Source organism: Stegostoma tigrinum, chromosome 2, assembly GCF_030684315.1.
Source record: "Stegostoma tigrinum isolate sSteTig4 chromosome 2, sSteTig4.hap1, whole genome shotgun sequence".
Classification (NCBI taxonomy): domain Eukaryota; kingdom Metazoa; phylum Chordata; class Chondrichthyes; order Orectolobiformes; family Stegostomatidae; genus Stegostoma; species Stegostoma tigrinum.
The window spans coordinates 54,580,953-54,593,864 of NC_081355.1; the positions used below are offsets into that span (position 1 = coordinate 54,580,953).

A 12,912-nucleotide genomic window follows, 5' to 3' on the forward strand; every position below is an offset into this window, starting at 1 on the left:
CATACAAAAACTCCATCATAACGAGGGAGAGAGAGAGAGAGAGAGCGGCAGAACAATTCCTCTTTCCTTCAACGGACGGAGCTGAAAAACCTCTCAAAAACTGCAGTCTGTTGGGGTCAGTTTCGTATTCGTCTCACATCAGAGGAGCAAGCGTTTTGACAGAGGGTGAAAAAGAAAATGTGCGTTTAAATTTACGAGCAATTTGCAGTCGACCAAAACGGAATCCATTACTGCAACGCACGGAAAGTGGAATTAAAAACGGGGGTGTGTGTGTGTGTGTGTGTGTGTGTGGGGGGGGGGGGAAGAGGAGCCGGGAGCAGTTTGAGCGATTTTATGAGGAAGATTTGAAACAAAAAAAGGAACATGTTTGGAGGAACAAAATCAAATTGATTAAGGCTACAGGGACGCAGTGAAGTTGACACCTGAGGCGGAAAAAAGTCCTTTTTTATCAAAGTGGTCCCCCGAAGTGGTTCCAGGGATGTGCTGCTGTTGGCTGTGAGACAAAATTTGAACAATTTCGTTTTTGTTGTAATACCATCTTCTTCCCCGCTCGAACGAGATGCCTTACAGCAGCCGTGAATTGGTTTGCCATTACCTGTATTACCGGCTGTCCCGCCAGGGATTTGTGTGGGAGGAGCCCCTAGACACCGCTGCCGGCTCTCCGACCCCCAGCTCACCGAGCCCCGGCCGGCCCCGGGCGTCCGCCGCCGACAAAGCGCACCGCGTCCTCCGCGAGGTGGGCGACAGCTTCGAGCGCCAGTACCAGCAGGAGTTCGCCGACATAGCGCTGCAGATGCGCTTCGAGCCCGAGAGTGCCCGCGGCCGCTTCGAGGCGGTGGCCGAGGAGCTGTTCCGCGATGGAGTCAACTGGGGCCGGGTCGTGGCTTTCTTCGTGTTCGGTGGCACCCTGTGCGTGGAGAGCGCCAAGAGGAGGGACATGGCATCGCTCATTGATAACATCGCCGCTTGGATGACCGCTTACCTGGACAGCAGCCTCACTGACTGGATCCGCGCCAATGGAGACTGGGTATGTAACCAGTGGCCAGGATACACCTTCACTCACCCTCATCACTTGACTATTCTTGAGATTGTCAGCATCATCCACCCCCTTTACCTGCAAAGGAGAGAGACTGTGTGGGACGGTCTGTTTCCTGCCCACTTGCATCACCTACACACCTTCCCACTCAATAAAATGTTTCCCTCCTATCACCTTTCCTGCCCACTTCCATCGCCCAACATATCTATACAGCCTTCACATTCATCCACTTCTGGCCACCCTTTTCTACGTTGCATCACCAGCCACAGGTGGGTGTTTGTTAATGTTTCCGAAGCCACGTGTTTTTAGTTGAGTTTGAATGCCCGATATACATGCAGCTTCTTCTGCATGGCATACTTGTTAGGTCTTGAACTGTTCCATAGTTATGTATTTCTGTTGGATCTTTAGTCCATATCGTTTCTTCAGTCTGTATTGTGATTGCATTCTGTCCTCAATTTTCTTGTATTCTCGTAGAAACCTGGATAAGCTGTAAAATGACTTGATGCTACCCCAACAAAAAGCTGTACCGTTTACGTTCATAGCTTTTAGAGGTGTATATATTTACTTCGCTAAGCATAAATCATGGCGTACCACTTTGTACCCCAATGGGCAGCTGGCTATTCTATCTGCAAGATATTTTCATCCATGTACTGTGCAAGGCTTGTTATTTCGAGTGATGATCTCATTCATTAGATGTACAAGTTTGGTCTTTGTTTGCATACACAGCAGTCATCATGATGTGATATAACAGACACGCTTGCATTTCAAGAATCTAAGGATTTTGGTTGACCTATAACATAGCGTCTCTTGGATAGTCTGAATAGATTTAGGTGATTACCAATAAGTGTGTAGTTTTGAATAACAGAGCTTCCCAAAATGGGGCTCAGGACCCAAAGTGGTATTGAGAGTTGAAACTTTGGGCTTCCAAGCACCGAGACAACCATGGCTGCTGTGGAGTTCTGACCGAGTTATAACAGCTGTTCTCCATCTCTCATAGACCTCTGCCCCCCTCAAATCCCAAGTCCAATCTCTCATTTCATTGAGGGGTCATTATTATTTTCAAAATTAGAAACGGGGGTCATAGTTGGAAAATGTTTGGAAAGCATAAGAAATGTCAAAGGTTAATTTTTTTGACTGGTAAATATTTAGGGTTGATTGTGTTTCTGGGAGAATATGGCTGTAATGACTTTCCATGTAAGTCAGAGATAGGGTATCTTAACATTTATTTAGTATTTCTCTGAGGAAAAATATTCTTTACGAAGATTGTTCATCCATTAAAAATGTTCAAGACTGTGAAGAAAACATTTGTGTTTAATATTGCTGTTGTAATCAGTTTAATCACTACTTATCTGGCATTATGTCTGGTTCTGGGTATTATTTTAGTCAACAGCATATGTTCTTTTGAGGGATTATGGATTTGCTCTCTTGTATAAATCTTCTTCATCCTACATCTAGACATCTGTTCACAAAATATCTTACATACAAAATATATAAATGTTATGCTGTGATAATGTTATTAAGGATCAGTTCAAGTTGAAATCCTGATGAGTTGTTTTCAGCAGTGAAGTTCTGATGTAATGAATACAGGACTTTAAACTATGATGTCAACAATTAATTGTTTTTAGTGAGATCTTAGATATCTGTATTTGCTTTCTATTTGACAGTTCCAAATGAGAACACTGTTAAAATCACTTCAGATTAATTTGTGCAGCAAAACTACTTTAAAATACCAAGTGCAATTAGTTAAACTTAGGGTGCTTACTACATAAATATGATCAGCCTCCAGATTAAATGAATAATTTTTAGAACTTGTATTTATATAGCATTAATGCTGTCTTTAAGCTATTGAAAAGCACTTTACAGTCATAACAGTGACTACCTTTTTAGATGTGAAAAATATAGGAAAAACATCTTTAATGGTTAAAAGTTACAAAGCTCTAGTTCAGACTATTGATTATAGTGATGACTCTTCATGATTTCTTTACCTTGTAAAATTTAACAAAAATAAATCAAATATAAGCATTCAGTGTACATATCTCATATAAATCAAAACTGCTTTTCATTTTTTTCTTTTTCACAAACAATTAGTCAGTATTCTTACTTTCCATTGTTTTACATTCCTTTTTTTAAATTACTGCTTTACACCAGACAGTTAGGAGATGGAGATTGATCCCATAGTTTTCAGGAGATGAAATATATGCAAGCTGAACCGGATTGATACTTTATTATTTGTTGAATCTATAATTTTGTCTACCGTATGGGATAGGATATCTTCTGTTGCCACTCTCCTCGAAGCCTGCACCATTCAAACCGGTCACAATATTATCATTCCTCAATTCCCATTGAGAAGCTGTTTTAATTCAAGTAGGATCTGTACTTTGAATGCTTACTTTCAAATTATTATTTTTTTTTAAGTTTTACAAGGAAAAGGAATCATAAAGACCCATGAGTATAATCAATAGTCTGAACTAGAGCTTTGTAATTTGTAGCAATTAAAGATGCTTTTCGTATATTTTTCACATTTAAAAGCTCTTCTTTTGCAGTACACAAGCTAGTTACAAATTATGCAACAGTTGTCTGCAGCATTGATTTATTTTTCTCTCTACAAATCTGTTCCCTTCCTAGTTCCTGCTGTATCTGTACATCCTTTGGTGACTACTCTGTTTGAAACATAGAAGGTTTAAGATAAGGTTTTGATTAGGTAGAGAATATCTAATGACTCTGGATCAGTAACTAGAGCTTACAAATGGTTGAAAATCAAAGTTTGATTTCAACAATATTTTTTAAAGAAACTCTACAAGGTAGTTGAAAGTGAAGAATTTATGGGGTTATAGACAACAGGCGGTAATGTAGCAGTAAGCATGAACTGTTTGTCACAGCCAGTACAGAGGCATTATCTTCTCAATCAATGCTGTCAATTGCTGTTTTCAAGATTCTAGCAATGACAGTAGCTTCCTGATTTATGGAACCATGCTATTTCAAGGTGAGAGCTAATGTACCAACTTCTGGTTCGTTATAGTGACTGTGGTTAGCCAAAGTTTGGATAGCAATTATTATGCTTGATCTAAAATTCTGGTGTTTGCAAATATTCCAGTTCCTTATATTAAGGAAAAGTTTTAGCAGGATCTTATTGTAAAATTCCTATTTTACTCCAGGATCTTGGCAAAAATTGGCAATTGCTTACTGATTTATAGTTGAATTAATCTTTTGAATTGTGCTTTTGCTCTCTAAAGTGTTTTTTAGATTTCTTTTAATTTTATTGGGGATCAAAAACTGATTATTGATTCTGGCAAAGAAAGTCTTAGAATTTTGTTTTTGTGAAAAAGTCTGAAGAAGAGACATTTGGTTACATCTTTTCCAATTTTGTCCCACCTTTGTTCCACTTGAACATAATCCACAAATTAGATAACCTATATTTGCAACTAGTATGCATTTACAGGTGGTTCTGTCCATTCTGAAGTGATGAGATTAAATAGTTCTTTAGTTTTTTGGGGCGTTTGAAGGAACTACAAGAAGTCTGAGTATATTATATAGTCAAGAAATTATATCTAGAATTTTGATTTTCTCTGCATTTGTCTGCAGGCAAATATTTCTTTGTACATAAAGATTTCCTACATTTAACATCAGTAATTTCACAATGGTCAATATTAGAAAGGTTGGATAACTTGTACCAGAACCATGGTTTGCTGACAACTACTTGAAACTGTACATTCTCTGTGTATATCAAATAATGTTTATTCGATTGCTTGAGTGTTAAATGGTTGTTGTAAATCAGTGAACCTGGATAATCCAATGGGCATAATTACATGTGGCAGAAATAAAGGTGCAAAATTGCAGATTATTTTGGAGTAAGTAGGATGATTTACAGGGACAAAATGAATTTTTTTATTGTTTATGAAGCCAGTCTATGTATATCATGTGCAGAAAAACCTAAACATTTCAAACAAAAATGTTGAAAATGTTTGGGCACTGTAAAATTGAATTACAGACCAAACTTAGGTGCTTTAACAGCTTCTGCAGCAAAATTTTCTTGGGTTTACAATAATTTAATGGTTTTAGCACAGGTACTTGAATTTATATAATAATGCTTATTGTGAACCGTTATCGGTTCCACCTGCATCTGAGTTCCAAATATTTGAGCATAATAAGAATTTGGGTTTCACTGTTTACTCCACAAAGAAGGTCTAATAATCTTCCATGTAGTTAGTTGGAAATAAAAAAAATCATTGATTTCTAGTTTGTTAACTGGAAATATGTAAATAAATATATTTAAACTATTTAAGCTTCTCCCTCAGTAAATAAATATATTTAAGCTTCTCCCTCAGTTAAGCAAGTTAAAATTTGTTGAGAAGTTTTATACAGCTGGAGTGTTGATGCTTAAGCAGCTATTCCATTCTAATGAAACTTCTTGGCATTTCTTTTTCCTTTAAATCACCCCATTCAAAATTTTCTAAATTTAACAGAAAAATAGGTAGTTTCTATGGAGAGAGAAATCTAGTTGATGTTTTATGTCTGGTGTCATAAAAGACTTAACAGAAATTCTGTTTCTCTCTCTCCTCAGATGCCGACAGATCTGCTGAGATTCTCCAGCATTTTCTGCTCTTATTTCAGATTTCCAGCACACACAATATTTTACTAAAAGCAAAAACTAGTTTCCTGCAACTCAATTACTGTCCACTACATCTTCTTGTTTTGGTTTAATTGATTGTCGGACAATTATTTTGTCTTATCTCCTGTGTTTAATTACTTGGAATCATAGAATCCTACAACACAAAAAGTGATCTTTCAGCCTGTTTTACCTGACCTGGAATTCTCATCTACCAGTTCAATATGCTCGCCTGCTTTTCCCCTGGACAGTAATTTTAACTTTTTTCAAGTGTTCACAGTTTGCAGAGGGAGAGGGTTAAAGTGATCAAAGTTATTTCTCAGTTGTTTTGTTGATTTTGGTTTTTAAACTGCACCTTGGTTAAAAGAACCTTTTATAAGCTTAAGTAAAAGCAAACTATTTATTCGTCCTCTGACATTCTTTCTTTCCTTTTAGGAAAGAAAATACTAAAAGCAGTTTTATTGATGTCACAAAATATTTTTTGGCACAACTGAGTAAAGAACTATTTGTATTTTGTTGCAAGTTTGTTGCTTGTTGGCTTTTTTTTTAAAAAATGTGATGTATTTCCAAATAACTTATTCCATCAGCTTGTGGAATGGACAAATGCAGAGATATCTGAAACAAAAACAGAATTGCTGGAAAAAAGCAGCAGGTCTGGCAGCATCTGTAGTGAGAAAGCAGAGTTAATATTTTGGGTCCAGTGATCCTCCTTCAGAACAGGGATCCCTATTCTGTATACTTATGTGAAACTTATGTTGACTTAGAGTAGGATATTCTGAAATGAGAATTGGGAATTTACAAGTAAATTTTATGAATAAGCATTTAGTTCCCTGTTTAAAAAAATTGATGAAAGGAGGTGATTCAAGGAACCCTATCAAATACTATGCATGACAGATGCTGTTTTTAAACCTATTAACTGTATGGAAGCTCTGACAAAGGAGCTCCAGTTGTAAAACTGTGAAGAAATTTTCCCAATAACTGATTCTAGTATATTTTATATAAATGCATCTCGTGTTAAAATGGCTACAGAATGTGTGGCCACATTGTTGAATCAGTTGCACTTTGTTTTTAATGGAGAGGTGGGCATTAAGTGTAATACTGCAGAAGCCCTGTAGTATTCTTGTCTTAGCATAGACAGTAAATGCTGTGGATGCTACTTGATGAGAATCTGCAGGCTGAAGATGGCATGTTAAAAAACAATGTTTCAACCCTATCATTTTTTCTTGTCAGTCTACTTGTGTAGTCTGCAGAGTTTAAACCCTCCTCAAACAAAACCTATAGAGTTAGCAGTGCAATTTCATTGTTTCCTCCTCTTTAATGCTACACAGTTAGATTTGTAGGTAGAGCTTTTAGTTTCCATCTCTGTTTTCAATGTTAATTTAAAATAAAGTTTGCAGTTGTTTACTTTAGAGCTGTCAGCTGAATGTGCATGAGTGAGAATGTGTGACTAAGACAGCATGCTGTAGACCCAATGACTGAATAAGAACTTTAATTTTAATCTATTTGTTTACTTTTAATATTGAAGCCGTCTGTTTAAGTTTAGTTCCCTCTTCTTGGGGTTATCTTTGGAAACCTCCTTTAGAATTAAAGATTAATATTGGTATATTGGGAGTTTGTTTTATTTGCCATAATATTTGTAGCCGAAGAGATGCTAGAGTTGCCTTAAAATTGCACAGACAAGAAAGTGTCCATAAAGAAATTTACTGCACTTTTATTATCTTAAAGTGTTACTTTACATTCCTCAATGATTCTTGGAGTTGTCAAAACAAAACTGGACAGAGCACATGATCAGTTGTAGTGTATGCAAGGCAAACTCATGATGCAGATACATTTTTGAGCTGTCTTTATTTGTGTGCATAGCAAGAGTCAGACTCCAGTCTCTCTTATCTGAAGCATCAGGGTGCCTTGAACACGAATAGTATGCCCCATATGGTTAACAGGTTCCTTTTTAACCAAGGTGTGCATGGGCTAACCACCCAGTGCTACCATCCTTTATGTTCAGGCCAATGCCAAAATTATTTTTTTTAAGCAACAAATTTAAAAAAAATCAATAAAAAGCTCAACTTAAATGAATTTTTAAGTTAAACTAAAAGTACTGAAAATCTTTTGAGCTCTCTTATGAAATCTTCTGAGTATTTGGAGAATATTATGTTGCAGTTTGATATATGGAGTTCCACCTAAACATGCAATATGGCACTTAAAAGTTGAAACAAGGGAGTTGGGAACTGGAAACAGCTAAATTCTTTACCTAAGCTTTAGTTGTCATAGACAAAACATCTCTTTTCCCTAATCAAACAATTTATTATGGCTTTATTTCCAGTTTCTTAGGTTATGATGTGTGGATTGTAGCCTTTCAATCTAGTCAATCCTGATGTGAAATCTGGCATTCAATTCAAATAAATAGTACCAGAGATCAATTTTTATATGAACTTTATTCATTTGCATTCTTTGCATGATTTGAACGAATCAAAGCAGGAGAGAAATCTTAATATGTTTAGCAAATAATATTCAGCCTTTGAGAAACTACTTAGAGTCAAGAAAGAAATTTATATTTCTAGACTATTTGTTTATTTTAATTTGTTTAACAAAATGTTTACAAACGTAGTAAGATTTGATTTTGTTTGCTGTATATTTAGATTAAAAATACTTTGGCTGATCAAAGGTTGCATTGAACAGAGAGGTTTTATTTGGTGAGTTGGCATGGGATGTTTCCAGCCTTTTGCCTCATTTTGATATTAACCCACCAGTTAAAACCTAAAATCATTGTCTGAACTGCTGACCAAACATAGACCAATGACAAAAATGATTCAAGTCAAAAATTACTTTTTTAGGAAATCCCCTGGATGTTTTGATGCATCTTAATGTCTTCTAGTTTCTAATCTCCATTAACAGCCAGAAGGCCTAATATAGAGTTACAGCCCTGAAAGGCCTGCAGCTGTGCTTGTAGATGTTCCCATATAGGTTTAAGATGCCTAGAATTCCCTAGACTTCAAAGGAACAGCACACATCTGTTTTGTTGCGACTGATCAGACACCCAGGGCAGAAAATCTACTGTCAGTTTTATAGATTGAATGTTCTATAGAAGCTGGACTGAGCTTTCTTTCCATTAAATCCATTTCATTCAGCATTGACGTAAATTGAATATCACACAACATGCACATTCATTTTTCCAGTGCCCAATGCTCTGATTAGTGTCTTTTGTAAAGTCTATAGTAAATGCTTGCATTCCATCATTTTATTCACCTCAGACATACAGTCTTCAATACTAAATTGGTATTGTTAGTATTGAATATTTTGCACTACATGACTTGTGTTCATTTTTAATATTTGGAAATAAACCTCCTGGAATGGATTTTGAATGTAAAGTTGAATACGAGGTCTAATTCAGTTGGATAATATTTCCTTTCCCATAAGTATCAAATTTTCTGTCTTGGGCTTTTAAAAGCAGCTGCAAGTGTTGTAAACAGACTTGCATTTAATGGAACAACTAACTTTATTAGGTGAAAACAAGTTGTCTCAAAGATTTTCTTCAGAAAAATCAGTGGTTTTGTGGAAAGGAGGAGTGGGTGTGCATGTTGATACCAACTGAGCTGGTTGGAGGATGCACAGAAGTTATGTGTTTGTGTCTGTGTGGTGGGGTGGTGTGCTCGTAAGGGAGCAGCAAGAGAAAGTGCACAGGTGTTGAGAAATCTAATTATTGGGACTTGTAAAGAAACCACTGATAAAATAACTGGAAAAGAAAGTGTGGGTTGTTGCTGCAAACCTCCTCCTCATCTCAACAACCCACAAACACCTACATCTGATATTTGATTTTTGTTTTCTTGCTCTGAGATCATGCTTTTGGATGTGGTGCGGGGCACTCTGCCATGTGAAAGCAATGACTAAACTGTTTTTGTTTACTTTTTACTGAATACTGCTTTGTATAGATGTTCAATAGAAATTAGCTATGTACAAATAATTTATTGACAAAATGCTACTGTGTTCATTTAAGGTTGACCTGGAAAAGGAGAAAAACATTGTTCAAAGGAAGCATTCAGAAAAATTCTGGAAGAAATCCAGAATACTTCACAACTTCAGAGTTAGCACATAACATTTTGAATACAGTATTTTCAGTTGAAAATTTCCTAAATAATTTCTTTTCATTATTATTATAGAACTTTGACACCTGTTGGTTTTTGTATTTACCTACCAGATATGCAGAACAACAGTTTGTTTTTTCTGCTTTATTGGATTATTCTGGAATGCCCCACAGTAACCTCAATTGCAGGCCAAGATGAACAGTAGCATACTTCACATTCATACTCAGTCAATTATTTAGAGAATAGCCCTCATGGTAAAGTTTTTTATATTTACTTAATGTCATATATAGTCAGCTGTCTATTATGTTGACTTGGTATCCATAGGTCTCATTACAAATATTTTTTTAAAGATTTGCTTATCTGAAAAAATCCATTTTGACAATCGGATAAGCTCTCTGAATAGGAAAAATTGTAAACAAGAAAGTTTTATCGCTCTCAAATGATGTAATAACCTGTACCACATCCAGAAACAAGATGACCCTACTGGAGTCAATAAATCATGTTTATTAAATTTACTTAAAACATACCAACAGATCTCCTCCTGTGGTATTGTTCACTGTTCATCTGGGTCTGCTGTGAAGATGAATGTTTTAGTATGGACCTATTACAAGCTGGAAATTGGAGCAAAACAGTACCTAGATTGTGGGTGGACCATAGCAAAAGATGGATGGGGGAACTCATGTAGAAGAAATTGAGGTTGAAACAGGGTACAGAATTGGTCTGATGACTACTGGGTCTAAAGAAAAGCAGTTGATGTGGTGAACTGTGATGGCAGCTGCTGTGAAGAATCTTCTCTTCACCTCTGAACTTACAGTTGGAATTTAGTCTTTGAAGTAAAGAAAAACTGTTTCTACCCATAAATTGGAATAGATGTTAAAAGCATCAATGATCAGCGAGACTGTCACAATTTAGGTGTATAAATTCCCCTCTCCTTTCACTTTTGGTAGTATATTAAAATGAATATGACCACCACATGTTTGTGATTAGCATCGTGGAAGTTGAGAATTCAACTGTTAACAGTTTGGGGAATTTAGTTTTTTTTAATACTGTGATTTGTGGCCAGGTAAAATAATCATGAAAACTGCCAGCTTACCTGCACCCAAACGGTTCACTAATGACCTTCAAGGAATGGGAGTTTGCCAGCCCTTGCCGTTTGATTAAAAATTGTAACTTTAACATGTTACTGACTCTAAGTGCACTCTCGAGTAATCAAAGGAAGAAAATTGTCAATCTTCTCATCATTGAGCTTTACAGCAATGACAAAGGCATTGTAGTAGTCTAATGACTAAAGAGCATCTCAGTACAGTTAACTGGTTCCTTACATCTGAGTTGGTGTTTAGGTTCAGAGAACTATTTAGAATCAATCAAGCACCAGCCTAAAATAATTGTATTAAAATAATTACTTCTATCAGCCAACACCTTGGATTTATCCATAGCTGTTCCTGGCGATATCAGTCACACTGTCAAGCAAGGTGGCAAGCTGCTATCGTGGTATGATGTCAGGTGCAAATGTCCCTGAGAGTCTCAAATGTTACTCGAGATCCATAAAAACTCTTGGTTTTGAGTCAAACGTATGCAGTGACCTTACTAAAACTTGGCTGTGAAAACAAATATATATCCGTGGTAATGGGAATTGCAGATGCTGGAGAATCCAAGATAATAAAATGTGAGGCTGGATGAACACAGCAGGCCCAGCAGCATCTCGGGAGCACAAAAGCTGATGTTTCGGGCCTAGACCCTTCATCAGAGAGGGGGATGGCGTGAGGGTTCTGGAATAAATAGGGAGAGAGGGGGAGGCGGACCGAAGATGGAGAGAAAAGAAGATAGGTGGAGAGGAGAGTATAGGTGGGGAGGGGATAGGTCAGTCCAGGGAAGACGGACAGGTCAAGGAGGTGGGATGAGGTTAGTAGGTAGGAGATGGAGGTGCGGCTTGGGGTGGGAGGAAGGGATGGGTGGGAGGAAGAACAGGTTAGGGAGGCAGAGACAGGTTGGACTGGTTTTGGGATGCAGTGGGTGGAGGAGAAGGGCTGGGCTGGTTGTGTGGTGCAGTGGGGGGAGGGGACGAACTGGGCTGGTTTTGGGATGCGGTGGGGGAAGGGGAGATTTTGAAGCTGGTGAAGTCCACATTGATACCATTGGGCTGCAGGGTTCCCAAGCGGAATATGAGTTGCTGTTCCTGCAACCTTCAGGTGGCATCATTGTGGCACTGCAGGAGGCCCATGATGGACATGTCATCTAAAGAATGGGAGGGGGAGTGGAAATGGTTTGCGACTGGGAGGCACAGTTGTTTATTGCGAACCGAGCAGAGGTGTTCTGCAGAGCGGTCCCCAAGCCTCCACTTGGTTTCCCCAATGTAGAGGACGCCACACCGGGGTACAGTGGATGCAGTATACCACATTGACAGATGTGCAGGTGACCTCTACATCGCCGAGGCCAAACGCCAACTCTCCGACACCACCTCCTTCCGCCCCCTCGACCATGACGCCACACCCGAGCACCAAACCACCATCTCCAACACCATTCATGACCTCATCACCTCAGGGGACCTCCCACCCACAGCCTCCAACCTCATTGTTCCCCAACCCCACACGGCCCGTTTCTATCTCCTATCTCCTATCTCCTTCCCAAAATACACAAACCTGCCTGCTCCTGCCCCACCGAACTCCTCTCCACCTATCTGGACTCCATTTTCTCCCCTTTGGTCCAGGAACTCCCTACCTACGTCCGTGACACCACCCATGCCCTCCACCTCCTCCAGGACTTCCAATTCCCTGGCCCCCAACACCTCATTTTCACCATGGACGTCCAGTCCCTATACACCTGTATTCCGCATGCAGGTGGCCTCAAGGCCCCCCGCTTCTTCCTGGCCCGCAGGCCCGACCAGTCGCCCTCCACTGATACCCTCATCCGCCTAGCCGAACTCGTCCTCACCCTCAACAACTTCTCTTTTGATTCCTCCCACTTCCTACAGACAAAGGGGGTGGCCATGGGCACCCACATGGGCCCCAGCTATGCCTGCCTCTTTGTAGGTTACGTGGAACAGTCCCTCTTCCGCACCTACACAGGTCCCAAACCCCACCTCTTCCTCCGTTACATTGATGACTGTATCGGCGCTGCCTCTTGCTCCCCAGAGGAGCTCGAACAGTTCATCCACTTCACCAACACCTTCCACCCCAACCTTCAGTTCACCT

At 38.9% G+C, this 12,912-nt stretch overlaps 1 protein-coding gene across 7 annotated transcripts in view; it reads left to right on the plus strand.

Moving 5' to 3' along the window:
- Positions 1-305: 305 nt before the first annotated feature.
- Positions 306-12,912, plus strand: part of LOC125463139 (apoptosis regulator Bcl-2-like) — a 225,602-nt gene continuing 212,995 nt past the window's right edge. For all 7 annotated transcript variants that reach the window (XR_009447135.1, XR_007249765.2, XR_007249766.2 and 4 more), the window contains exon 1: positions 306-1,027. Coding sequence is in view for 4 of the 7 variants with exons in the window: in XM_059653999.1 (XP_059509982.1) it covers positions 560-1,027 (468 nt within the window). In the remaining 3 variants the exon portion in view is untranslated. The remainder of the gene's footprint in view (positions 1,028-12,912) is intronic.